Source organism: Penicillium vulpinum, assembly GCF_028829585.1.
Source record: "Penicillium vulpinum strain IBT 29486 chromosome Unknown utg000001l_segment0_segment0, whole genome shotgun sequence".
Classification (NCBI taxonomy): Eukaryota; Fungi; Ascomycota; class Eurotiomycetes; order Eurotiales; family Aspergillaceae; genus Penicillium; species Penicillium vulpinum.
In genome coordinates, this window is record NW_026643241.1 from 496,568 (window position 1) to 524,312 (window position 27,745).

The following is a 27,745-nucleotide window of genomic DNA, read 5'->3' on the forward strand; positions in this document are numbered from 1 at the left end:
AGTTCAGATCTCAGTGGCCTATGTAGAAGGAATAACGTCATCCTGCAATCTTTAAATATATCATGGGCTCCAAAAATCAGCGTTGAGCGGAACTGACGAGTGATACTGGCACAACCTGCTGTGTAAGATACATTGGCTAGTAAAGATTTAAAGATCTGCTCATTGGGTTGGAGAAGCAAACACGGTCTAGTTTTGAAAGATAATATAAATGCTTCACTTAAATTTTCCTATCGATATGAACAGAGAGTTCATTTATTTGACTATTCGTAGAGGCTTATTTGTGCAGGCTGTCGCAGCTACACTGTGTCAACTATCCTAGGTCATACATACGCCCACCGCCACCGCTAAATGAGATTTGTCAAATGGTCAATGCGATCCATTGAATCAGTGTCATGAATTTGACGCATGGATCGATATATGTGAAGCAGGGAAGATTCGTGGTGTCTAGGGAGTACATACAGTATGTACTCACATTTATCATGGGAAATATGGACAAATGTAGCCAATTACACGGCTATCTGACTGAGTAGAGAAAACTGGGCTCTTTTGATTCGTGGAAAGGCGGCGATCCATCTACAAAGTAGATGTAAAATGACTAATGAAAGCGCCGAATTTGGAAATGCCTCAAAATAGCAAGGTAATAAATAAATTCCAAGGTTGTAAATACGTGTCCGCAGTGGAGATGTGGCTTGTGTAAGGCAGATTACTATTGCAGCCTACTGACCTTTTTCATAAATTTATGATCTCCATTGCATAAAATAGACAAAGTCCTTGAAATCTTCTATATTGACAAAGTTGTGACAGAATTTCCACTTCATGTTTCACTTCTCAACCTCTTCCATGATCTGCTTCGCGTTCTTTGCTGCCGTTCTCACTTCGTCTCCAATCTCAACTTCGATTACAGCCAACTCCCCAAACCTTTCCTTCCAAAACTGCCATCTCTCCTTACAAAACCCATGTTGACCTTTCCAGAGCGGGCCTCCTCTTCCGAGGGCACCATCAAACTCTTCATTCCACTGATAGATTTCTGCACCGAGAATACTGATCCACGCGGCAGCAGCAGGAATTAAGGCTTCTAAATTCCTTGCAGAAGATTGCTCTGGTGTCTCCAATGTGTCGCGCAGGGTAATCAATGCAAACCACGAGTATGCAAAAACAGGTTCTTTTGTCGCCATCAAACCTGCAGTGAATTTGTCCCTATTTATAATTCGCGAGATTGCATTTTGACGAGATTCAGGAGGTCCAGCAGGTACGGTTGCATTCCACTCATCGCGGACCTGCCAGCCAAGCATCGGTAGGTCCTTCCAGACTTGCATATTGTAGAGCAAAATTGACTCTCCGTTTGATGATTTCGCGTTCGGAAGTTTTGAGAGTCGAACTAGCATATTGGCGAGTTTATCATGGTGCTCGGGGAATTTGTATGCACACTTGAATATCAATCTCCATAAACTGGTAATTCCCCCCTCGGGCTCTAGGTCGTCTGCCAATGAGATTGAAGCCAAATATTCAGCCGCTTGCTGTGCAGATACACTGTCGCTGAACAGGTCTTCCAGAATGGCAAGTTGAGGGGCAAAAATATCATCTGTAATTGAGGCCATTTTAGGAGATGGTTGATCAGAAATAGGTTTTTGTATATGATAAACAGCAGCTGTAGTGATGTGATGTTATAATTTTCTAGATCCAAATTCCAGGGATTTAATTGTCTCTTATCATCCTGGATATCTTCTATTGTGGCCTCGTGGCCTTTATCTGCCAATCTTATTGGTTCTGATTTCCAACGTTGCATACAAAGTAGCTTCACCTAACATTTTAGTGAGTTGATAGTCCTACCTAGGTACCTATGTAGGTAAGCACGCCAAGGCCCTACGGCATGGGTTTAGGGCCATGGCAACATACAGTTTTGAAGTTTCTTAGTTCTGTTAATAGGAAATCAATTTAGACCCTCGGCTCTTCTTGAATTGTTTTTTATTTTAGCCCTTGCGGCTTAAAAGATAAAACATGAAAAAGGCGCTCTGAGAAGGCACCAAAAAAGTGCAGATACAATACTACAGGCTAAACGATCATACCTCCTTACCTCCCAAGTGGCCGACACTTGTATATATATATATTGTCTTTTCTTTTTCAATCTCAATTTTACCTACAACTCCTACTCCGTCTGTATCCAATCAATGACGTAGATACCTTCAATCATAGGCCAGATAGTATATCAAAATATGATCGTATCATAAATAACCGGACGCCTAATTATTTTCTGCTAGGCAATCATCTAAAATATTCCTTTATAAACCACGTAGTCCCAAGATTCCTTGGAAGTATACCAGGATGTATGAATAATAGGCCATAATGGCCGCAAAAGTCTACCTTATCATGTCAGATTAAATACGTGTCCACTGTGACGTAGGGAAAGATGTGTGTGGCTGGTGCGCAATCTTCCAGTTCCAACGTGGGTCTGATATTGCAATCTTTTGAAATTATTATTGTACATACTATACAAACAGTTCAACATCAATTCTATTGCTGAGCTCTGGATAAATTCAATGTCGAAAACTAGCTTGAAATGCGGCCCTCCAGGGCTATCAAACCCTTTTTTACAGTTCCTAATCCCGCCTATTCCCGGCAACGGATTCCAACCACCAACATCTAGAATGAAGTATAATAGTCGACCTCGACCTTCAATTGAAATTGGTAGATAGATTATAATAACAATTGACCATGTAAAAATGATTGCGAACGAAAAGCTATGCGGTTGACCGGGCGATCGGAGGTTAGTGGCTGCTGCCGAGTGGCTCCCGCATTGGCTGCGAAAAGTTTTCGGGTTCGGCGGCCCCATCCCTTTCAAATCCTTTCTTCTTCTCTTTCACTCCAAAAGGCTTCAATTCTTCCAACCTCTCCTCTCTTAACGTTTTTCTTTACGTTACATCCATCAAAATGGCTGCCCCTACCGCCCCCAAGGAGGAGATGAGCCCTCTTAACTTGGTATGCGTTAATTCTGAAATTCCACAATGCTTCTTAACTGACTCGATTACTTCCAGTACTCTCGCTTCGCTTTCGCAGGTGCCATGTGCTGCGCCATCACCCACGGTGCTGCTACTCCTCTCGATGTGTAAGTTTCAGAAACTACCGCCAGCGCGCGAAGAAGAATTTCCGCTCATATCCGATTCTCTACAGCGTCAAGACCCGTATCCAGCTTGACCCCGTCACCTACAACCGCGGTATGCTCGGTGGTTTCCGCCAGGTCATCCAGAACGAGGGTGCTGGCGCTCTCCTGACTGGTTTCGGTCCTACCGCCGCTGGTTACTTCCTCCAGGGTGCTTTCAAGTTCGGTGGATACGAGTTCTTCAAGCAGCAGTCTATCAACGCCCTCGGCTACGAGACCGCCAAGAACAACCGCACTGCCGTCTACCTCGCCTCTGCCGGTGCCGCTGAGTTCATTGCTGATATCGCCCTGTGCCCTCTTGAGGCCACCCGTATCCGTCTTGTCTCCCAGCCCACTTTCGCCAGCGGTCTCCTCCCTGCCATGACCCGTATCATGAAGGAGGAGGGCATTGGTGCTTTCTACTCTGGATTCGGACCCATTCTCTTCAAGCAGTAAGTTTTTTTCTCTCTGTCTTTTCCTCTGCTTCAGTATTTATCCTGTGCAATTCCGACTAACTTGACTTCCCCCGCAGGGTCCCCTACACCATGGCCAAGTTCGTCGTCTTCGAGAAGGTCTCCGAGGCCATTCTCGCCACCGTCAACAAGGAGACTCTCTCCGACGCTGGCAAGACCGGTATCAACCTCGGCTCCGGTCTCGTCGCTGGTCTCGCCGCCGCCATCATCTCCCAGCCCGCCGACACCATGCTCTCCAAGATCAACAAGACCCCCGGTGCTCCTGGTGAGGGTACCGTCACCCGTCTGATCAAGATCGCCAAGGAGCTCGGTATCCGTGGCTCTTACGGTGGTATTGGTGCCCGTCTCTTCATGGTTGGCTCCATCACTGCCGGTCAGTTCGCCATCTACGGTGACATCAAGCGCATGCTCGGTGCCACTGGCGGTGTTGAGATCGGTAAATAGAGGACTCGAGTCTAATATACTCGGGAGGATTATAGAGACTACCCTTAGAATTCTTTTTGTTTATGCCTTGTCCATCCCCCACATACGATGTACACTATTTTGTCTCATTTCCTTTCAAGAACAAGCTCGCCTTTTGTTACATTTACAACTATTTCCATTTCTTTTGTAGTCAATATTTGTAGTGACTATTGGTTATATATATGTACGTATTGACGCCTTAGGTTCAAAGCAATCGGATATTAAGAGGCATGTTGAGATTGATAGCGGGAACCTGCGAGATCAGCAATGAGACTGGGTCTGATACTACGGAGTACCGGTTGTGTCATTGTCGAAGAGGGCTTTCTTGTTGGTCTGGGGAGGGTAGAGCATCTATGTCTACATATACGTCTTCCAGAACAAACAATCCGGGGTGGAGGGAGAGCAAATAAAAAACTAAATCACAGGTATAAACGAACGGTAAGCCTCACAATGACAAAAGAATAACCAAAAAGAGGAGGTCCAGTGGTAGGCGGCGCCGTGTCGCTTGTGAGAGCGCCATGTCGCCAGCTTAGCCAAAGGCCCATTCCCCAAAGAGTTCAAGCACGCGTACTTCAATTTATGTTCAATAGGGACAAATAGAGGTATAAAAATTAGGTTTCACAACTTCAGATGGCCACTACAAAGCAATGTCCCTCATAGAGAATCCATCTACCCCAAGACCATCCTCCTTCTCTACCACAAATGAATGATATCCGGTATAATACGCATACCCTTCGACACAGACTCGAACACTCCGTTGATCTCCTCCACTTGAGCCAGCATCATCAAAGACAGACCCAGCGAATCCAGAAAGACCTCTATATGCACGAGTCACCAGAGAGTTGTAGATCCTTTTCTCGCCCACAGACAAAGTCCCTTTGGCATGCGCAAGGGCCACCCTCGCAGCAACACAGCTTCCAGTGGGAGACCGGTCAATCTGCTGGTTCGCAAAGAAACATAATCCCGTCTCCTCACTACCAGCATCCAATTGCACACGAGCAGCCGCCGTCCCCTCCGCTGCACTAACATGTCCCAATCGCGTATCTGTGATCATAATCCCGTACAGGAACCCATCCTCCGCAGTTCGAGTATCTTGAGTGAGATACTGTAAATCTGGATTGCTGACCACCGCCTCCTTGAGCAATTTTGTCGCATGATCCATATCCTGCAACCTGATCTCACCAAGACCACTAAGGAATCCCAATTCTTCGGCACTAATCATACAATAGTACGCACCCCCATAAGCAAAATCTGCCGTAACAGCAGTTTTTCCGTGAAGCTCGGCCCAGCGATACTTCTCAGGAAGAGGAATCTGTAAGGAGATAGCTGTAGCAAATGACGGTACAGATACAAACGAAACAGGCCTTGACGCATCCGACTTCCCAGATCCCAATGTGGGAACAGTCACCTCAACCACACCACAGGGCACATGCAGATTAAGAGTTGTTGTCCGGGACTTAGAATCATATTTCAATTCCTTCCGACGAGGAAATACCTTCTCGTCGACGTCGACAAGGAACCGGCCCAGTGCGATGGTCGCATGTCCGCACATAGTCGAGAACCCTTCATTGTGCATAAACAAAACGCCTATATGTGCTTTTCCGGAGGCGACAAGCTCAGTCTCTGGGCGTAAGATCGCACCGTACATGTCATAGTGACCGCGCGGTTCGAGCATGAGAACGCGGCGGAATTCGTCAAACTTGGATTTTGCTTGCGCGCGTTGCTCGAGAAGTGTACCTGTTAGAGGTGGTATGCCGTTCCAGATTATTCGTGTTGGTTCGCCTGCTGTGTGCATTTCCACGCAGGTTATCGGTTTGATGGGGCCTGGAGCTTGGAGGGGTTGTGGGATTTCCATTTTGTGGGGTTATGTAGAACTAGGGAGCAAACTTGGGTTTTAGACTGTTCTTTATCGGCAGTTTTTTTTTTGCTCTGGTAGATGCGGATTTCAATGGCTTTATACTAATAGTCCCTCGAGGTCGGAACGGGGACCCGAGGTTTCTAGATACCCACTTATCCTTTACCTGAACAGGCAGGTGGACGCTTGTCAAACCAAGGGCGCGGATACCAACCGTTCTTGGCTCATATATTTTCCTTGGTGTTTTATTGTTACACGTCTTTTATTTACTTGTCTTGATTATATACATGGTCTTCTGTTTGTTTCTCGAAAGTTTGAAGAGCAGATCTATCTCACAGATCGGGTTCTATCCAAATCCACTTTAGTATATACATGAATCGCTATGTAGGCAGGTCACCATACTTAGTATCCGTTGTTATCGTCTATTTGGTACAGTTTTGAATATGATGAAGGGCTGGGTGAAAGAGATTCGACTTTGGTCTACATAGGACGGAGCTATATATGTAGATAGTTAAGCTTTCCATCTTCGTGATACTGTGTTGTCATGTTAGAACGCCCTGTGAATTCGGACAAGGTCTGAATACTTTGGCAGTAATAACAGCAAGCAAAATGGGATTCAACGAGCTCTCATGTCTGAATTATATATACACTCAACAAATGGAATTAGAAATTCCAGCACATTCGTTTCAGTATACTCCTCTCGTGGCCCATGGCTCTAGCCACCCTTCTTGGATATGGAAACCCCGCCATTTGAGTATGGGGAATTAACATGTTTAAAGTAGTGGTATGCCAAAAATTCCCCGTAGAAGTTATATTCCAACAATGGGTCATCTCATGGTATGACTTCTGGAATTCTACTAACGGAAAAGATTTTCAACCCCATGCCACCATAGTATAAAACCCACATTGAGTTTTTGTTATATTCCACATATCTGAATATAATGAAATACGGCTCATATCCCAGGCTTTTTTCCCCTTGTTCTTGACTCAGCAATCACTCCCATCCATCTGGCAAAAACAAATGTACATGTAGTCATACAGCCGCACCACTCTACCCTAAGATATTTTGACAGCATCTCTGTCAACAATGGAGCAAAAAGAAAGCCAGGAAGCAAAAATATAGTGACCGACGCAGGGATCGAACCTGCAATCTCTTGATTCGTAGTCAAGCGCCTTGCCATTGGGCCAGCCGGCCGTACTATATGTGACTTGGTCATAAAGTGCGATATAGGCGAATGCAAATTTTTCTATGGTAAGACCCACTTAAAATTCCGTATCGGGGTTTTTGTGTCGTTTTTAGGTCATTCTCCACCACAACGGGAGATATTGGCACAACAGTAGGCTATTATTGTGTAATTAGATGCTTTGTTCGAGGGTTATAATTGTCCACGGTAGTTGATTCTTGTAACATAAGAAGCTATCTATGCCTATTTAGGTGTTGGATATGAGATTAATTGTGCATGAATAGACTTTCAATCCGCACATTATATATATATGAATGTATCGTCATTGAGCTGATTGGCATGGGCACATAGGTCCATAATAGCTCACGTCGGGACCTGATCATTACTACCAACTCACCTCAAGCACCCAGTGAGTTGCATTCCAACCAGTGAATCGAGTTTCGTCGATGAAAATCCGAAAACGACCTTCATGGATTTTTTCTCGATAGGCGTGGGTGCAGACAAACTCTAGTTTTTTATATTTTTTTAACGTAGTAAATGGTACAGACAGGACATTTGGCTATAGTTACTTTAGGTCTTTTAGCAATAGTATTAGTAAGAAAGAAAAAAAAAGAAAAGATTGATCTAATTACAAATTCTAGAGAGACTAACCTATGTACAATCCTGCGCTGCAACGATCTGATGTGTAGCATACATTATGTATGTACCATCACCTCCAAGCTGCCTAGACCCAGCCTCCAGTAGATCCAGTGCTGGCACATCCCAGGAAAATTCCTGCCAAATTTAAAATCAACAAACATCAGGATCTTAATATCCTTTCTACCACAACCAGTAGAGTAGCTCTTCGCTTATATATTCATTCCTCTATCGACTCATTGATCAATGCACTTTTTGAGGCCTTCATTCCACAGACCTCGGGATACTTGAAGGCAGTGTATATACTAACCAGCTCAAGCCCAATTGGCGCTTTGTTTACTTCGTGGTGATCAGTATCCGCTGAATGAAGCGGAAAGACCAAAAAAAAGTACCCTGTTGCAAACCAAGATACATTCCTAGACAAACAAGGCAAAAAATGCTCACACTCGGAGTCGAACCGAGGATCTCATCATTACTAGTGATGCGCTTTACCACTAAGCCATGCGAGCTGTTGATTGGTTGGAATTGTCTAGATTTGCTCTAAGATTGACATCAGATTTGTGTCCGAATTCCGAATAGTAAGTGTCCCTAAAAAATTGAGTAGTTCGTAGGTAGCATCGAAGGATAAATTGGATGCCCTTGCCTGAAAAAAAAAAAAAAAAACCAGTGATGTATGTGGTGAGCCATTGACCAATCAAAGATCGGAGTCGATCCACTTGAATATTTTCGGATCTATGTTGTACATATAGTATGTACGGAGTACATATGAGGTCTACATATCTCGCTTAGAAGGTGTCAGATACAAAATGAAACGAGAGAGATGTAAAGCCTAAAACCGCTCGTTATCTGCAAATTGTGCTAAATTCCGCATGTGAAATACGAGGAAAATTCCAACACTATATATAAACGCCGAATTTACCCTTAGGGTTGACAGTGGTGGGCCTTAAGGCAGACACAAGAAAAGACCAAAAACATAAAAATAGGTTTAAGATCCAGCCATCCAGATAGCAACGTAAGAAAATTGAGCACCTTAGAAAGAGATAACCTCCATCATCTGCTATTGGAGAGGAAATTGAATCATAAGCCTTCCCTCATCTCAATAGTAAAGTATCAGGTAGGAAGTTTGATAGCGTGATGGATTGAAAGCAAAGTGGCAGTGTAAACCAAGGATGGAATCTAACAGGTCGCAAAGGAGATATTATGGGACAAAATTGGTATCAGGCACACCCTTAAGCTATTCTACAATTTGGTAGAGAGCATAAGGGCCAGATAGGAACAGATACTTCCACTACAACCAAACCAAGTCCCAACCAATAAGCTCCTAGGCTCTGCGGGCAACAACTCAGCTTGTCTCTACCAGATTTGTCCACTTGAACGTGAACCTCAAGTTTCCCACTATCATTGAATCCAGTTTCCTGTCTCGCCGGCCGTTATGTCGATGAAGCCGGTACCTCACCAGGTATTCTCACTATAACCAATCGAATTATTCCAATGGGTATTACTAAGGTCATGCATATAACTAGTTAACTAGTGGGGGGCTGTGGTAGACAGAATTGGTATCTAGATTGTTGACAAAAGTGCTTCGTTGATGTATGAGCTCCATATAGCCAAAAATGCTGATCCAAGCATCAATCAGCTCGCATGGCTTAGTGGTAAAGCGCATCACTAGTAATGATGAGATCCTCGGTTCGACTCCGAGTGTGAGCATTTTTTGCTTTTGTTTCACTTCTCAAATATTTTTTTGTTGATGTGGGTCGTGGGAAGTGGCGCTAGTTTCATTCATTGGCCGTTCTCCGTCCCGCTCCATACAGTGGGACTTCGAAATACATTGGACCAAACCAATGTACTGATGTAGACCGCTTCATATACCGCCTCTACACGCTCATATGTATCCGTTCTCTCTGCATTTCTTCTCCCATTTCTCGAAAATTTGTCCCGATGTAAATACGTATTGATGGTGCCATATATTACGATTATATTTCTCTGGGGTGAATGGAATGACCTAGTACTGGGTCGTGCGAAAGACTATGTATCCCTTACATATACCTGAGAATGTATGCCCTAGCTCGCGTCGCTTTTTACAGGTGGACACGTCCAGTTCAGGTCCCCATTGTCCCGAATTGGGTTACAAACTAAGCAAACACGCTAATTATGTGTAGTATGTACGGAATATGTATGTAGTTTATGACCGCCAAGACTTAATTTATATAAAAACTGGGTGTCACTAGGTCTGGTTTAGGTTCTGCGGTCGAGACCTTCAACCCAATGGGTTATACGAAAGTCTACATATGCAAGTATGCTTTCTTCTTGATATCATTCAGATTGTTAACTAACAGAGGAAAGGATGCCTGATATGGAAGGTATAAACTACTCTGTAACATGCTCAGTCGTGCCGTGGGCTGTATGCTCAGAACACATCACAACACCCAGCGGATATGGACTCCTACCGTTGGCACCGTGCCATTAATGGTACTCTTTGATCTGTTCCTCGCACCAGTTCCAGAACTTGGCTGTGCCCCCGTTTCCGCCATCTTCCTCAAGCAGTGTGGCCTTAGTCAAATCGGACCGGAGAGGAAACATACGTCCAAACGGAGCAACTGCGGGTCAAACATTATTAGTTGGGGTCTCGGTCCCGGAGTCTTATAGAAGTTCCACACTCACCCCACTCCTTGGTCCAGTCGGCCTGATCGGAAACGACCTCAGGCGAGAAGCCGGCGTAGAGAGCCGTGTAGGCGCCGTACACAGTCGGATAGCAGACTAGCTTGGCGACTATACGCAGATGTAGGGCTTGGTCGCGCGGCAAGCCGGAGACGACGTTGCCGGGATCGATAGGCACGCTAGCGACGCCTTGTGCTCTGTAGTGGCGGTTGTGCTCGATGCCCAGAGCCCAGGCACCCGTCTTGCTCAAGATGTAGCGCTGGGTTTCCTTTTCTGGCTTGTGATAGTCGAGATTGTCGGTGGCGATGCCCACATCCTGGTGCGCGCCCATCTCCATGCCGAACGAGCTATACCAGACGATGCGCGTCAGACCGTCGGTTGCGACGAGAGTCGGCGTGAGCAGCTTAGTCAGTAGGTGGGTGGCCACGCAGTTGACGCCCAGGCAGAGCTCGTGGCCCTGCGCCGTCACGGGAATAGGCTCGCCGGGCTCGCTCGGGCCAACCATCTGCCATCAATCAGGAGTCAGAATGACGAAAGGGGAAAGAACTGGGTGTGCTGAGGTGGTAGACATACGACGCCAGCATTATTGAAGAGCACGTCCAGGCGCTGTTCGCGGGCAAGGAAGACGTCGGCGGCGGTCTTGACATTTGTTAAGTCAGAAAGGTCGCAGGCGATGAATATCAGAGCTCCCTTTGAGTCTGGAAAGGCGTTCTCGATGTCTTGGATGGCCTTGAGCGCCTTGTCCTCAGAGCGACATAGGACATAGATCTTTGCGTTCTTGGCGTACAGAAGGCGGGCGATGTCCTTTCCGATGCCACTGTTGGCGCCAGTGACAACATAGACCTTACCCTGTAGGTCTGCAGGCAGGTTTACCTCGGTGAAAGTCGGCTTGGGCGGGAAAAAGTGCCCCCAGAAGTGCGACAGCGACATTGTTGCAAGGTTAGTTAGTCAGACTCACCCCAGGCTTTCAAGAATCGACAAGATCGGTGTCTGATAGATGAGCAGCACGGATCCTAAAGAACGAATGATTTCAATTAAATTGCTAGCAGTCGATGTCGGTTTTTTAGGGGCAGTAAGCTGTTTTAGCTAGAAAGCTGGAAAGTGATTGCTGGTGGGGCTGACTAGTAAACTATTGAACAACAAGGACTGATGTGAACTAATACCAAACGCGTACTAGTACAGAGCAAGAGGTAAAACGAGTGTGTATTTTAGAATGAGCAAGTTGCTCAACTACATAATGTGCCTATGGGCTTATACAGTACGGAGTAGTAAAGAGTGGATCCTATAACTAAAGTAATAAATATAGTATAAGAGTATATTCTACTGAAAATACTAAGTATACTTGATTTATAGATATATTTATTCAATATAGTATAAATTCCTATGTAAAGTGAAATAATTTGATAACTTATTTATTTCTCTCTTTCTTTCGTCCTTTAGTATCCGGCTAGGCCTCCATCAGTCCGATTGTCCCAGGCCCATGGCTCCTCTCTTCGCAAGAACATATTCCCGGCCACACACAATGGCTATAAGATTGCCTACGGAGGATCCTGAGGTAAAAGGTCCCTCTCCAGGCTTTGTCAAGGCCGACCAGATCTTTTAGCAAGTCCAGGGCCTTGAGCTCAATATCTGTGGCGAGTGTCTCTTGCGAAATGGACCTAGGCATTTTGGTCCAGAGCAGAGACGAGATTGTCTGCCAATAAAGCTATAGGTGTGCAGCCACCGGTAATAAAGCCATGATACCGTGGAGAAAGACTCGAGCAGGAGAAGCCTAGCAAGATATCATTTATCAGATGGCTTGCGGTGGTATTGAGACCATATCCTGTGCGTAGCAATGAATCAGGGAATGTCTTGGCTGACTGTTTAAGAGTCACGATTGATGGTAGGACGGGACCATCCTTTCGAGACTCAATCGCCTCTAGTAGCGCATATTGGAATTAGAGAAATGTCTCCTTAAACTCCATAATCGAGAAGATGATAGTCAACTTTTGCGGATTCTAGGTGCAATGTGAACGCGAAAATCACCAAGATAGGGGTGCAATCCCTGCGTTTGCAATCCTGGTGTCATATTTGAACGGTATGAACGTTAGCTTATGTACACGTGTGCAGCACTCCTCCAGTCCCCCTTAGACGTGGTCAGGGGCATCCTGTAATTGGACGTATCAATACTGGCGGTCACGCTGGGGGTCTGTGTGTCAAGATGGCGGAGGTGGCTTGCCGCTATCCATGCTTTTCGGTGACATCCGTACCGGTTCCCGCCGTAGGTCTTCTACCGAATCTGCATGATTGCACCAAGAAAATCGCCCCTAGTAACCTTCTGATAGCCACTCACTGTAGCATCATAAACCCACTCGCTATGCCAGTGCTTATATGCGCTAAATACTCTAACATCTAGCGGTTGAAGAAGATGTATAGAATGAGGAGGTGGAAAGAAGAGAATAATCCTATGATCCTTGCAGTATTGAACGAATTCGTACGTAAGATGTGAGCCAAATTGGTCACAAATTAGCATACGACGCGTACCCTTAGCCGAATCCTTGGTAGGCTTATTGAATAGCTGTATCCACTGTAGGGCCAGAACGTTATTAAGATAGCCAGTCTCGAAACAGCGATTCTCTCATCGCCTACTATCTCGAACCATCGTAGTAGTAGTAGGACCTTCGCGCCTAGCACTATTGGTGCGATTGTAGTACCAGTGGCCAAGATAGCTTCAATAACAGTCGCATATTCGCGATTGGTACTGAACCCACCAGAAATCTGGCGCCTAGACTCGCGCGTAATCATCCACTGGCCTCTGCGAACACCAATGATGCTCAGTGAGTGAGTTTGATGTTTATATAATACTGAGGGGCATGCCCAGTTCTCAGTGAGCAAAATTTGAGCGGCAAGGGATGAACATTAAAACGGAAAGGGAAAGCCATGTCGTTCGGCCTCAAATCCGGTGTATATGTATATGTCCCTGATGTAGAAAGGTCACTTGTACGGGTCGTCATTTTTTGTCTTTTCATCTTTGTGGCTGTAAAACTAAAGAGGAAGACAAAATATCTCAAGACGATCAAAAAGATATATCAAGGCCGCATTAGTGGTTGATTATTCTTATATAAATCCAAAAGAGGCTTCATACCCCGAGAAACAAAAGAAAAGAAAATGTTGTTCTCAAATTTCTTGTCTCAATAATACATAGTACATACAAAATAAGGCTAGGTACTCAAATCCGGGATTGTCATTTAAATATCACATGACTGTAGAAAGTCAATTGGTTGAAACGGAAACAAATTTTCACTCCACCTCCGAGCACACATCAACAGCTCGCATGGCTTAGTGGTAAAGCGCATCACTAGTAATGATGAGATCCTCGGTTCGACTCCGAGTGTGAGCATTTTCTTTTTTTGATTCCCTGAACAGCATCCTGTGACAAGCCACTAGTTATATATACCTTAGCTAGTTTAGTTAAAAAAATAGAGGAAGGTTTTTTTCGTTGCCTACAACATAGCTGTCAGGAGCTCTGTCGTTAAAACCAGCATGTGAGCTTTGTTTATCCTTTTATTCATTAGTCCAAGGTATAGTTTAAATTGAATAAGTAACTACATATCAGACTGTATAACCAGTGATTTATGTTAGCTTGCCTATCTATAGCTTGCTCCTGTTTTCAGACAAGAGCCGAGATTCAAATTAAAGCTATGTATGGCCCTAGAAATTCTATGAGCAAAGGTTCTCTTTGAACCATTCCAGGCTCCTCATAAACCCATAGGTATCCGCAAAATCACTCATTTTCATCGCCATCAACATATCCCCAAGATGGAATTGACCCGGTGGCTTTCCCAAATATTTAAAGCCTCTCATGCTGGCATCGAGGACAATTAGGCCCTTCAAGTTCAATCGGTGAGAAAGTTGAGGGTAAACGCAAACGAAGTTTGTATTGCTTTGATAAACAAGGCTCGCACATGCGGCAATACGTGCAATACAGTGTGCATTGACACCTCTTTTGACATGCAATACAGAGGACTTCATATCGCCCGTTCACAATGACAGTAACACCAGGTTGATACCTTCCGGTGCGACAGCCGCAATCGAGACAAAATCGACGGTCGCTCTCGCTGTTGGCTTTCCCACGATTGCCATTGAGTTGATTGTCGGCAAATTCAGGTTTGGGCCGAAGTTTCAGGCATATGTTGCAGGAGAAGACGTGATCATATCTAGGTTCATTAGTAACTGGGGCATTGATTGGAACTCCAAGATTCTGTCCTGCTGGGTACTTGCTCTTGCCACAACTCTATAGCACATAGGAATTCTAATTTCTGTTTCGCTGTCTTAGGTGGCTCTACTTGAAGAATAGACCTGAATCTTTGTGTTGTGTTTGAAACTGAAACAGACGAGGGGTAGTCAAGATGGTTCATAATAAGTAATAGAAGCTCCGTAGGTAAATCGCATATGGTAGTAGCACTAGCCATGGCGATCTCGGGTGTAGTTCTAGTTTGACTTCAAAGAATTGAGGGAAGTGAGGTCAAAAAGGAACAATACGGCAGGTAGAAAATGTAGAGATAAGGGGTGTTATTTAAGGCCCGCGTTCTTCCTTAGTTACCCCATGTTGAGAAATTGGTGGCGTCCGCCCCTCACAGCATCGGCAGATTGAAATTCCAGTCAAAATTGACATCCTTGAACGATGAGGCATAATTCAAGAAACCCCAAGAAGCCCACCGTGATATGCCATGCATATAAACAGGCTGCGCGTAGCCTTAGCATGAGAGGTCCTCTACTTGTGGCTTCTGCTTAATGTCTCTGATGAATCTCCGAATACCCAGTGAGCCTGACTGTGGGCCTCATAAAAGCGGCTAAGATAGGAAAGTCCGAACATTTCCACACCATTGTGGAGACATATACGGAGTAACTATGCATTGATGCCTTGTTTATAAGGCTTTCACGGGTTGTTCAACTAGTAGTAGAGAATAACGAATCCCTCTTCGTTTCTCTCCTTCATCTTCCATCTGTCTAGTCAGTTCTCTCTTTGCTCCACCTAGTGAGTATTGCTACTTCTTTCTAGGTATATAATTCCTTTGTCACTGCTGAAGGCTCCTGAGATTCCTATTATGGGTCACTCAAGCATCACCCCGGCCCTCTCACTCATTTCCACTGTATACTTGTTTCAATACACCTAGTTTTATATATGAGCCATCATATCAAAACTTCCTGCTCGGTAACCAGTGTCTTCAAATTTAAGACTATGCCTATGGTCAAATAAGCGGTTTCTACCCTTTATCTCATTCAGATAGCATGACAGAAAATGAGACAGCAATGAGAGGAAGAGGCCTCTGAATAATGGGTGAACCTGTAGGCTTTGGAGTGCAACGGAAAGAGCTGCTAAAAGGCAGCAATTAGTGACATAAGTGAATCCAGCCGATGTTGTCTCTCTGGATCTCACACCTGTCTATAGAATCACTACTATCATGAAACACACGCATCAAAAATTAGTCCGTGCGATTCATCCAAAGCACAACAATGTCTAAAACACAGCCAGCTAAAAGTATCGCGTTACAAACCCAAGACTATAGATTCGAAACTGCCGTCTAAGGACAAGAACGAATACAACTTTGATTAATCTCCTAACCGAAATTTTGATAATAGCTGGACGCGAAAAAGAAAGGAAACATTTGTTCTAGGCTCTTCAGCATGGACACCACATTGCTTCTCGCACTCTCTTACTACCGTAGTGGGTTTAAGTTGCTGGATCTGACCTGAAGGAGAACCAAATTCGCGCGCTACAGCTCAACATCGTGGTACAATGTTTTCTTTTGTCAATAAGTGTGAAAATATCCCTCTAAACCCCCAATCTTGCAATATTTGGGTATGCAAATCAGGCATGGCTTCAATAAATGCCAGTAGAAGGTGGCCTAGTGGCTAGCAAGGAGAGACACTAGCCAATAGTAGGTGCTAGTTAACTGAAAAATTACGGAATTATTCTAACAAGGCGCTAATGACTGTACAAAATAGTGAGATAGTGGTGTTAATGCCATTAAGTTCTGGGGAAAAGATTGTACCAAATCATTGGCCATGAAGCAAAAGAATGGAAGAGGCGTAAACTCCCCCAGGGCTGCAATGTAGTAATGCAGTTATGTACTGACTATGATTCGCGATACCATCATTAGTTATAGCCAGGAGGAAGAGGAATGACCAAAAGCAATATTACTGAGATGTAGTTAACAAAGCAAAAGACAGTTCATGGATTATGTGTAGCCCACATACTGTGGGACACGTCCTTGCATTCAACTATCTGAACTATCTGCAAGATGACGAATGAATACGCCCACCTGGGCAGAGGGAAACCACCTGTTCCACCAACGAAATACTACACCAATCAAATAGACGAGATAAAGAATAAATCCGGCCCATGTACATATGCACCGGGAGAAATAGGCCCAGTAAGAGGTAAAAAAGGGGCGGGGAAAAAGAAAGGTGTCTAGTCTAACTGTTGGGCAAGCAACGTAAAAGACGGAAGACAAAGGACAAAGAGAAGAACGAACCCACCTTATGCTCCGAGAGCACGGGACGTTCACTGTAGAGAAGGGTGACACTCAAAGGTGGCGAGAGAAGTTAGATGTTCGGTTGATGGAGGTAGAACTGCAAACAAACTGCAATATTAGGTCAGAGACCACAAGCAATTTGAGGCTCTATCTCAACTTGATGGTGGGGACCAGCCCCGGCGGGATGAGGGGGTCAAAGGAGAGTGAGGGATCCTTCAGGCGGGAGTTGCGGAGGTAACTTGGCGTTTGGAGGCTCCTTCGGTTGCACCCTGGGAAGAATCGAAGTTGGTATTAGTTATTCTTAGCTGTCGACATCCGGGGGTTTGTCTCGCGGGGCGTTGGATCGCGGATTCCAGGGTTGACATTTTGTCAAATTAGGTTGATCTCACTCGCTTCTGCACACTTACGTCCAACTCGCTAATGCCGCGTTTCTGGCCGGCTGTCTCTGACCGTTTGGTAACTTTCTTCTTTGGTCGAGAAGCCCGGATCTCCCCGGGCTGGAAGACATCATCTGGCAAATCAAAGCTAGGGGGGTATCAGATAAAATCCACACACAAGTCAGAAGCAGAGGAGGAACTTACCTGCGAACATGGGTGACAGCCAACTCCATGACTTCTTCCTGGTATCCTGGCCATGAGGTGCACGTTGACTTGAAGATCTGTGAGTCTGTAGAGATATCCAGAGATCGCGATTGGCCTTAGAAAAAAAGTTAGAAATGTCACATAGGGAAGAAAGCAATGTTATTACCTGGCTCCAGAGGTTTCAGCTCCAGGCCGATATAATAAGTCGTCGTGTAAATAGTCTGGCCATCATTATCAATCGTGCCCTCGACCTTGCCCTCGGCCGGCTCTGGGACCTCGGCATTTGCGAGGGTATTCTGGATTGCAGCCTGGTGAGCAGCATCCTTAGTCTCATCGGTCATCGCAGTCTTTGTGCCTTTAGCCTGATGTTGTGTAGACCCATTCTTGACTGCTTCCATTTCTTGCTCGTTGGTGATACGATGGATTCTTTCAAATCCCTTGGGAAATGGATGTGCCACTGCAACAATCGGCTTGCGATCTAAAGCGCCAACGAGGTGACGTAGCTTGGACTCCACGAGACCTGACCACACTGACTCAGCCTCTTTGGTCTTGCTAGAAGCGGTGATACTGAGATAGTACTTGTAGTCCTGGGTAAAGAAGGTGTGACGCGCAAATAGACTCTCCCACGATAGCTGCTTCATGAATATCTTGTCTACCATGTCACCACCTCGCTGTAGCTCCCTGAGAATAACAGCCTTGGTGGACAAACTGATGTTGTGCGTTGAGCACATGGAGGGATATGCAGGAGTGATGATGGGCATAAGGTGGAATCGATCGCCATGGTAAATCTGATGGTTCTTAGCCCATATCTCCAGCGAAAGCAGTGCTTCGTACTTACCTTTGGGTTCCAGACTTTTATCTGAAGGGGTCCATCCTCGATCTGTTTCAATAAGACAGGCTGAGGCCAATTCCACTTGTTCATGATTCTGAAAAACTTTCCCACGATAACAGAGCCAGTTGCTTGCGGATATAGTTGACAAACTCGAGCCACCAGCATCGCCCATGCAACACCACCTGGAAATCCGACAATGTTGGAATAGATCGCTCGTCCTATACATATAATCAGACAAATAGTGACAAAAGAAGACAAATGACACTTACGCTGGGCCCAGAGTTTGATCGCACGCAATGCAAGGCGGAATGTCTTTTGTTGGGGAACAAGCTCTAGAATTTCATCTGTAACACGAGTTCCATTTAACGATCGCACCTCTCGTTCATCCAGTCCTCTGAGGTAATCATTATTCTTCAAATCCAGGTTCATTGGGATAGAGGGAATGACGAGACGGGCGAAAATCAGATCGATACTGATTCCACACAGCTCAAGTTTGATAATAGGAACGAATGCATCGGGCACGGGAGTCATCTTTTCAATAGCTCCCTCGGGGGCCATTCTTTCGAGGATAGGGGGGAATTCAGCGAAGAAATCATCGATCAGGACGTGTTTAGGCCCAACGACTAGCGTATCGATATCGGAGCCTGGAGGCAATCATCGTCAATACAGTTATGAGAGATACATAACTGAGTATTTACCTGGTCCATATACACCGAGTCTATAACTTCCATATGTGAAGATTTTACCCCCAGAAGCCTCAACAGCAGCAGGAGACAGACCCTTTTTGCGACTGACAACCTGAACGAATTCCACTGTGACGCGCTGGAGTAACTGGAGCACTTGTTTTCTATTGCGCGATTGTCAGTTTCGGAGCCCTGGCACCTTCCTTGTTGAATTGCGAACACACCTCCGTTCCGTTTCAGTCGGTAGCTCGAAGTTGTTCTGAGCCTTGAGCTCGGCAATGAGATCGTCGTTCGCCAAGAGCTCATCTTTGGTCGGCAGGACGGTCGAGATTGGAGGTGTAACACCCCACTGTCGGACAGGTGGCGTGGCCATTGTGGGGAGGAAGCTGAGATGGCAGGCTTCGAGAGCTAGTCTCACAAGCCGTGTGAAGATAGGGATTAGATAACGACAGCAGAGTTGTCGACAAGCCTCCGAGGCAAGCAACCCAGGAAGAAAGTCAGATGCTGCTGGAAAAAGAACAAATACAATTCCCCGAGCGAAACGGGAAGGAAAAACCGGAACAGGGAGAGAAATGGAATTGAAGAAAGAAGTTGGTCGCCGCGCAAGGTTCATCGGCGCAGCGCTTCCAGGGCCAGCGCAGGCGCTTACTCAGCATCACATGATCAATATATATCTAATTGTTTCAGCGACGACAAGCTAGGATTATCATTTCCAACCATCGAAAGATCTTATTTATCACCGAAATAATACCACTATATTATGCCGTCATTCTTCTGTAACCATAGTAGCTAATTGAGCGTGCTCTGGAGCTTCTGGGCTAGAGAATTGACGACATCACTGTCGTTGTCTGCAAAAAATTGAGAGAGCTTGTTATCAAGCCATTCAACATCCTCCTTACTATCGCCTGGACCTCCTGCCCAATCTATCGATGGATTAACTTTCTGTTCACTTGAGATTCTGAATTGGTATACTCACGACCCCAGATCGAAGGAAATATATCCAGTGTCCCAATGCCTGGCTTCATACAAGCAACCTCATACTCCGAGTCTTCGGGCCTAATATGATATAATTCTCAGTCTATTTTCACTTCTTTCAAAGGGGAGAATATCAATATTAACTTACGGGAAGTAAAGATCCGTTTTTGCTGGCAAAACCAGCGCTTTGGCTTTGATGGATGCCATCGCTTTTTCGAAGTCCCCATTGTATAGATCTTGCTGCGAGACATCGCCATTTTGCCAGGTCTGTAGCATAACCAACATATTTTCGGGTTCTTTAAAATATCTGTCAGTTCTCTGACGCAACTTGCCCATTGGGATTAAACGGTACCTTTAGAACAAGCCCATTTCTCCCAGAAGTTAACCATGAAGTCTTCAAGGCCCTTGAAACCTAGCTTGGTTTCATAAAACTTCTGCCGATAGAAAGCCTGGCTAAACCCCCTGTTGCCAATGGGTCAGATAGGAGATAAAAGAAAGTTTATCATGAAATAACTTACCATCCAGCATACACACGGCCCAATGCTTTGAGACCAATATCCTTCTCTTCAGCTGTCCAAGCATGCGCTTCTGCGGTCTCTCTATTAAGGCCGATCTTTCCACATCCCGCAGATCGGCTCTTCTTTACTGCAATCAAGGAGCTTTTGACACCCTCAAGGAAGACCTGGTTGTGCAGCGAAGTTTTCGCCGAGGTACAAAAGGGGACCACAATATCCATGAAGTCGGGATACTGTGTTGCCCACTGAAACGCCTGAGCCCCTCCCATAGACCAACCAACAACAGCACGTAAATGCGTGATGCCCATGTGTTTGGTAACGAGCTCATACTGCGCCCGCACATTGTCATAAAATGACACCTTCGGGAATGGCCCGGGGCTCGGCTGGTTGGATGGAGAAGAGGACTGGCCATTTCCAAACAAGGCTGGAACTATAATGAAAAAATTGTTGGGGTTCAAGAGTTTGTCGTCTCCGATTAACCAAAAGTTGTCGGAGATGGCTGGAGCCAGTATTAGCGCTGCTGTATCAGGGAGAATGTAGGACCATATCTAGATATACCTCCGGAAAACCAGGTCGGATACACAATTGCTGGAGACTTAGGATCGCCGAATGTCTTGTATGCGATGTGAGCATCCTCGATCTTCTCCCCACTCTGGAGCTCCCAGTTGCCAAGCTTGAAAGTTTCGTATTGCTCCTGTGACATGGTCGCGCTTTTCCCCCTGATGGACACAAAATGAAGTGAAGTGGTTAGTATTCAGTAAATGGGCGTCCTCGAATTTATAGTTCTACAGTTCGAGATAACTCTCAACCCCGCTCTGCCCGCCACATCAAACACGGCTTGGATCGGAGGTACCTTATCATCCGCAAATTTGAAATATACGTGTGTGAAACATCTCATCAAGGAGCCTTCGAAGCATCGGCGAGATATCTAGTAAGCAGCTTAGGTCTATCTATGGGATACCTAGATTCAACCTAAATTTTAGTCAAGAACTTTCTGAGATAGGTTATGTGGTGCACCAACTAATGCTTACAAACCTTCCACTGGGATACCTAGTGTGGGGATCTCAAGAGCCCAGGAGCGTGGTGGACAACCTTGGCTAGAAAATCCCACATAAAGATTACATATACTGTTGGGTTACATATTGCGTAACAATAAGAGTTATACAAGCTGATTTATAATCTATATACTCCTGGTCGCCCCAGAACTCTTAAATGACAAATCTATTTGAATTCAAACCGAACCCTCAAATTGCGGCCTGGGGATCTCCATAGCCTCTGTGGTTCGACCGTATGAGATACCACCTAGGCGACTAATAGGCTTAAGAACATTCAAATCGACGACATTCCTTTCCTCGTTGATGGCGTCATCCCTAACCCAGAAACGAACGCCCTCAATAATAGCAAGCACGGCCGATTTCTTACCCGGGGTGACCCGACTCTCAAACTCCTTCAGCTCAAGAAGTTTGCCCTCGATAGAAAGAATGGACTCCTTAACACGGGCAGGCTTCACAACAGAGGTAGGCGCCTGGTGCAGCCCCGACGTCTCCCACTCGGAGACACCATAGGGGGCATTGATAGAAGTGGAATTGGCTGCTTCAAGGAAATGCTCAGAGATAATGTTGATAACACACTCCCCTGTCTCGTTCAGGTTCTTCAATGAATCCTTGGCTTTCTCCATCGACCCAGAAAAGCCAATCGTGAACATCGGTGGGTCATGGTTGATGACCTGTGCGTAGCTAAACGGAGCGAGGTTTGTAGTCTTGCCATCTGCAGACTGAGTGCTGACGAGTGCGATCGGTCGTGGGACCATTCCTGAAATCAGGAACTTGTAGTTCGACGCCACGGAACGGCCCTCTTCGTTGGGATCGATCTCAACGTGATCCTTCTTCAGGCACTCGCCGCCGTCATTTGCGCCATCGCCTTCCTTCCATGTGGGGTTTGGGGACTTGGTGTAGGTGATCTCAGCATCATGGCGAAAATCTGGCCGCGAGGCCTGGATTTTCTCGAATTCCGGGCGGAGTTTGAACATTGCGCAGGTGTTGTTAAAGAGTCGAGTGGGATGGTTGGGTTGGAATAGTGCGCGGGTTGTGAGACGATCAGCACTTGGGATTATAAATCAGCTTGATGCCCACTTCAGTGTGTATGCCCCGCGAGATGTAGTGACGAGAGAGTCTGTCATGCTGGCTATAAAGTGCAGTCAGTGAAATACTAACTAAGATTGCAACAATGAGAGCTTCCGAGTATTTCGGCAAGAAGATCCAAGTAGAGACATGGGAAGAATGGACAGAGTTCTTTTCATGATCTTATCGAATTTTACAATCTCTAATTCAAGCTTCGATTGCAGCTAAATGCCACGGACAGAGTGGCTGGAAATATGTATTGCCACGCGCTTTACTCATACAAAGCGTGTGTATAGACTCCCTCTACCGATTATCGGGCCGACTCCGGGGATACGGGGGAAAGGGAAATCAAACCGAGCCACATCATAAGTTTAACTGGTCCACGAGTGCTTTTCAATCTTATACGTAATAAAACTGCTTAGTGGGCTCGAATGAATTGTGAAATTGTGCAACTGTGTATTATTGTATAGAAATCTGTAAAGCTAAGGTTGAAGCCCTACGGAGTACTACATATAAATCGCAAGCTTCTTCTCTCGGGACATGAAAGAATACTATAGGTGTATGTAGTTACTTTTTACGGACTACAGGGATAAGGACTTTCACCTGTTGAGGAGAGTTTGGGGTAGTAAAAAAAAAAAAGGAAGTAAAAATCTTTTAAATCCCCCAAATCTCCTAAGTCTCCTAAATCTCCCAAATGGCTTGAATGGCTTGAAAGCACCGTTCACCTGACCTTCTGGAAACTGCCTGTTGTGGGCCCTGTCAATAAATACTGTATTCTAGAATCTTTCAGGGTGGAATTTCCCAAACAGGGAAATCTCCAAGCTTTTAAGATAAGCTTAAATATATACCATGTACACTACCTGTATAACAACTGAAGAACTATTTTAGATTCCCAGAATATATCCATATAGCTACATGTTGAAGAAAAATATATGAATCCCCCAATTCTGCATGTGATATACTCTGAAAACGTGGGGAGAGCGAAATATATCCGGGCCTAAATCCACTCTCCCCATAAATACTCCATATGTCCCGAAGTTTGGATTCTAGACATCCGGAGTTGAACCGAATCTTTCATTTGATATTTCAAGTTCATTTTGAAATCTATTTTACAGTTCCATTTTATTTGAAATGTTAGTCTTTACATATCTCTCCCTATATGTAATATGTAGATGTACAAAGGTAGCCCTGGAGGGTCTATGTGAGAAAAGTGATTACGATATATGATATATAGAACCCAAGTCTTGGCACGATCGCTCCAGACACATCCCATGACCGATTTTGTCCCTCCCAAACAGGGATGGCGTGGCCCTGTTTTCGGCGTAGCGGTCAAGGGGGAAAATTCGATGTTTTCAATCAGAACATTACCTTACCACAAATACATCGTGAGATTTCCAAAGAGGTTTCGGAAGTGTAAAATGTGCCCTTGGAGTGGCGTAGTACAAGCGAGGGCAATCACGAGGCCTTATCGACTCCCCTCTTCCCCCAACTTTTCTCCCTTGAACACTTCGCACCACTTTCCGATCCCTTATTGGCCTTGAATATTGGCCCCCGTTTATTTCCCTCATGAAGTTTTTCGCTATCGCACACCTTCCATACTTCATCTGTTCGATCCCTACTCCTTCCTCCCTAGAACTTAGAACCGAAGCTCCGCGCCGAGAACCCACCGACTCGTTGAAGCTAGGACTGTACAGGTACCCAATGGGTCGAGGTCACGGATAATTATTGGCTCGCTATGAGCCCTCCTTCTCCCAAGAAGAAAAATGGCGGCAATCCTTCTGCTCCAAGACAAATCCGCTTTGTCGCAACCGACGGCCAGCCGCAAACCAAGCGCCGCCGCGTTAATGCCGCGTATGTGGATCGTATTGAATTCAAATTTGTCGGTGAAGACGCTGACGTCACTTTCGTTTTGGCTATAGTTGTTTAACATGTCGCCGGCGCAAGATTCGATGTTCTGGCGAGCAACCAGGTAGGATACACAGTGTCTCGATTGCGGATATGTTGCTGACGGGGTATATGAGAGGGTAGTGTGCAAGACTTGCTCCGACTATAAGCATGTCTGTCTCGGATACACTGAATCGACCGCACACCTGCGAACACAGTCCGACTCCGCATCTCGAGCGCCGCCGCGCCTTTCCGCTCCGAACGAATTGAGCGAGCACGCTTCCCGGGCAGTCGAGAGCAGCTCCCCCGAACCAATGCCCATAACGATACCAAAGGCCTGTGCAGATAAGCCCAAGACGAAAGCGCCCGGATCAAAAGATGCGTCTTCTTTTGGGGATAACTCCTCTCTTGCGAACAAGGAATTGGATACACAGCCTGTTGGGGACAGCCCATCCAGTGGCCGTACCTCTGTGAGCTCAGGGGGTCGCACGCATGTCCCTTATTTTCGATACTTCGGCCCTACCGCGATTGTACCGGGCTTCAAACAAATGGTTGTGCAGGTTCGAGGTTCTCGCAGGAGTAACCCCTCCATGTCCTCAGACTCTCCCTCCCCTCTTCGAAGCCCTAAACCGTCCGATATCAGCACAAGGCCCCTTGCCACTGCCGCGGATAGTCGGGACAGTCGCGATTCCAATATTCCATTTTATGACCGAGATGACGCAGTTCCGGTTTCGAATCTTGTATCGCATTTATGTGAACTCTTCTTTGCCCACCTGGGCTGCAGCTTTCCTTTCATACAACGAGAGAGATTTCTTCAAGACCTCAAAGAGAAAAAGGTTGACACCATGTTGGTAGATGCAGTTTGTGCATTAGCTGCGAGATTCTCAACACATCCATCACTTGGGCCTCCACAGGCTCCTCCCATCGATCGTTCACAGCCCCTACTCGACGATAAAAAGTGGGATCGTGGTCTGCCCTTTGCTCATCGCGCGATGAGCGCTCTTGTGGATTCACTGCCATGCCCAACTCTCCCTGCCGTCCAAGCCTGTTTATTACTCGCTTATGAGCAATTCGGATCAAATCATGACAGTGGACTCTGGATGTACCTTGGAATCTCAATTCGCATGGCACAGGACCTCGGATTGCAAAAGTTCCAAGGCCTCAAACATAATTATGGCAAGACCGGCGTTACACCGAGTGAAGTGATGACAGGTCAAGCCGGGAAACTAAGAGAGGAACAATATGATGATCTTGATGTGAATCTGATACCCATGACTACCCATACCCCACAGCCTTTGGTTGAGGAACGTGCCCAGGAGCGCGAACGGGTAGACTCATTCTGGAGCATCTTTTTCCTAGACCGAGTCATCTCTTCGGGTACCGGGCGACCAGTGACACTACGCGATGAGGATATTGAACTCTGCTTCCCTCTTCAGTCTGAATCCCAGTTACCAAATGGGTGGCCAGCGCCTTTCCCACCGCTTATTCGGATCATTCATCTGTACGGCCGGGTGACCGACCTCATCAATGGCATTCAGGATGTTAAGCTCGTCACGCCGGGCACGTTGAAGATGTTGGCTGGGATGGAAAGTGACCTGACTGGAATCTATCAACGCTTGTCCCCAAGACTTCATTTCAACGCAGCCAATTTTCAAGCTTATGTCAAAGCCAAGGAGGGAACCAATTTCATTCTTCTCCATTTTTGGTTTCACACTCTCATCGTTCTTCTTCACCAACCGACGTTATTGAACTCATTTGGTGGATCAATCCAACATCTCTATCCGAATAGTCGTGAGCTGTCAATGTCATCTGCCAAAACTATTGCCGATATCCTGTCCTTCTCAGAGCTTGTTGATGGGAAAAGCTTTATCGGGAACCCTTTCACGAGTCAGCCGATGTACATTGCGGCGTGCGCATTCCTCATGGAAAGCGCGTACTATGCATCTCCATCCTCGGGGGATGAGTCAGCGCCACCTCGGCCATTGTTAGCAAATCAATCCAGTGGGTTCGTGATGCCTACCATGGAGTCATCAAATGGGACAGAGCGGAAGTCTACAGCGAAGCACATTCTGCTTGCTTCTGCTGCCAGGGAGAATTATCAGCGGTGCTATAAGGCTTTGAAAGCACTCAATACGTATTGGGAAGGCACTGGGTATATTTTGACAGTGCTGGACCAGAAGGCCAAGGGAATTGTCGATCCCCTACTTTATGCTGTGGAGGATATGGGAAACGCTGCAGGTATTGCCCCAGGGCAACATCTCGGGCCCGGAGCTTGGCATGCGGGCAAAACACCGGCAGACTCTGGCGTTGACTCAGGAAAACCAGCTGGGGTTGCGGATATCTCATTGGACGGGAAATGGTCACCACATATTGATCCAAGTCAAGGTTTGTTGGGTACATTAATCTCCATGATAAGCATACCACTAACAGCTTATGCCTCGACAGCTATCGGATGGGCACTTACAGGAGCCACAAATTCTTCACAGCCCAACTTGAGTCTACTCTATCAGATGTCGGCCACTGAAGCTGAGTCTTCGTCCAATAGACCAGCATACTCGTCGCAGTACAGCCACAGCTACCCAGTCCTACCAACAAATGCCGGCGAAGGGCCAAGCTCTTCATATCCACAGTCTATTGCACCAGCTAGGGCCCACGAAGAAATGACACCCTCGCTCACGACAGAAAATGCTAAATACCGCAATGTTCAATCCAGAACAGTTAACACCAACCCCTCTTATTACATGGGCATGAATCCAACGTATTCCGAATCAAACACACGGACAACACACGCGGTACAGACAACACAATCTAGTTTCCCTGGAATGCTATCCTCCGGGATACCAACTTCACATATGGATACCCGGCCCTCTGCCTATAATTACTCAATGCCTCAAGCAACAGCCGAGCACCAAACCAGAAACCAAATGGGGTCTCGCGACCCAGGTGCCGATCTCCAACCTATCATGGATGATACTAGCGGGATGATGATCGGGAGTCATGAGGTCGATATGAACGCTATCCACCATCAAGACTCTTTTCCGTTGGCTAACGGTGAGATACTTCCGTGGCTCGAATACCTTCCTCAGGATGTCCTGAGTTTCTTTGGTGACCATCAAAATTATCCACTTATGAGCCCTGATGATGTGTCACGGCCTCCGTAATGTTTGATGTTCCATTCTTCTTACCGTACATACTTATATATTTTGGGCGGTTTGCATTTGCCTGTGTTCCAG

General features: G+C 46.0%; 8 protein-coding genes across 8 annotated transcripts; 2 read left to right on the forward strand and 6 right to left on the reverse strand.

The window, feature by feature from the left end:
- Positions 1-821: 821 nt before the first annotated feature.
- N7479_000188 (DUF3632 domain-containing protein) lies at positions 822-1,598 on the reverse strand (the record flags this gene model as incomplete). Its single annotated transcript, XM_057247886.1, has 1 exon — positions 822-1,598. The coding sequence occupies one exon, from the start codon at positions 1,596-1,598 to the stop codon at positions 822-824; it is 777 nt and encodes a 258-aa protein (XP_057112318.1).
- Positions 1,599-2,928: 1,330 nt separating this feature from the next.
- Positions 2,929-4,053, forward strand: N7479_000189 (Mitochondrial carrier protein; the record flags this gene model as incomplete). Its single annotated transcript, XM_057247887.1, has 4 exons — positions 2,929-2,976; positions 3,033-3,103; positions 3,169-3,588; positions 3,669-4,053. 4 exons carry the CDS (start codon positions 2,929-2,931, stop codon positions 4,051-4,053), a joined length of 924 nt encoding a protein of 307 aa, XP_057112319.1.
- A 655-nt stretch (positions 4,054-4,708) lies between these two features.
- Positions 4,709-5,926, reverse strand: N7479_000190 (putative proline racemase; the record flags this gene model as incomplete). Its single annotated transcript, XM_057247888.1, has 1 exon — positions 4,709-5,926. The coding sequence occupies one exon, from the start codon at positions 5,924-5,926 to the stop codon at positions 4,709-4,711; it is 1,218 nt and encodes a 405-aa protein (XP_057112320.1).
- A 4,283-nt stretch (positions 5,927-10,209) lies between these two features.
- Positions 10,210-11,334, reverse strand: N7479_000191 (estradiol 17 beta-dehydrogenase; the record flags this gene model as incomplete). Its single annotated transcript, XM_057247889.1, has 3 exons — positions 10,210-10,343; positions 10,408-10,909; positions 10,978-11,334. The coding sequence occupies 3 exons, from the start codon at positions 11,332-11,334 to the stop codon at positions 10,210-10,212; spliced, it is 993 nt and encodes a 330-aa protein (XP_057112321.1).
- Positions 11,335-17,137: 5,803 nt separating this feature from the next.
- N7479_000192 (polynucleotide adenylyltransferase) lies at positions 17,138-19,391 on the reverse strand (the record flags this gene model as incomplete). Its single annotated transcript, XM_057247890.1, has 8 exons — positions 17,138-17,191; positions 17,330-17,447; positions 17,504-17,618; positions 17,670-18,291; positions 18,342-18,517; positions 18,605-18,979; positions 19,034-19,182; positions 19,243-19,391. The coding sequence occupies 8 exons, from the start codon at positions 19,389-19,391 to the stop codon at positions 17,138-17,140; spliced, it is 1,758 nt and encodes a 585-aa protein (XP_057112322.1).
- Positions 19,392-19,807: 416 nt separating this feature from the next.
- On the reverse strand, positions 19,808-21,211 carry N7479_000193 (homoserine acetyltransferase family protein; the record flags this gene model as incomplete). The annotated part of the gene is made up of 6 exons (XM_057247891.1): positions 19,808-19,941; positions 19,995-20,074; positions 20,142-20,289; positions 20,346-20,455; positions 20,512-21,007; positions 21,067-21,211. The coding sequence occupies 6 exons, from the start codon at positions 21,209-21,211 to the stop codon at positions 19,808-19,810; spliced, it is 1,113 nt and encodes a 370-aa protein (XP_057112323.1).
- Positions 21,212-21,739: 528 nt separating this feature from the next.
- Positions 21,740-22,537, reverse strand: N7479_000194 (flavin reductase family protein; the record flags this gene model as incomplete). Its single annotated transcript, XM_057247892.1, has 1 exon — positions 21,740-22,537. One exon carries the CDS (start codon positions 22,535-22,537, stop codon positions 21,740-21,742), a length of 798 nt encoding a protein of 265 aa, XP_057112324.1.
- A 1,826-nt stretch (positions 22,538-24,363) lies between these two features.
- N7479_000195 (Zn(II)2Cys6 transcription factor) lies at positions 24,364-27,673 on the forward strand (the record flags this gene model as incomplete). Its single annotated transcript, XM_057247893.1, has 4 exons — positions 24,364-24,479; positions 24,548-24,597; positions 24,657-26,897; positions 26,958-27,673. The coding sequence occupies 4 exons, from the start codon at positions 24,364-24,366 to the stop codon at positions 27,671-27,673; spliced, it is 3,123 nt and encodes a 1,040-aa protein (XP_057112325.1).
- Positions 27,674-27,745: the final 72 nt, after the last annotated feature.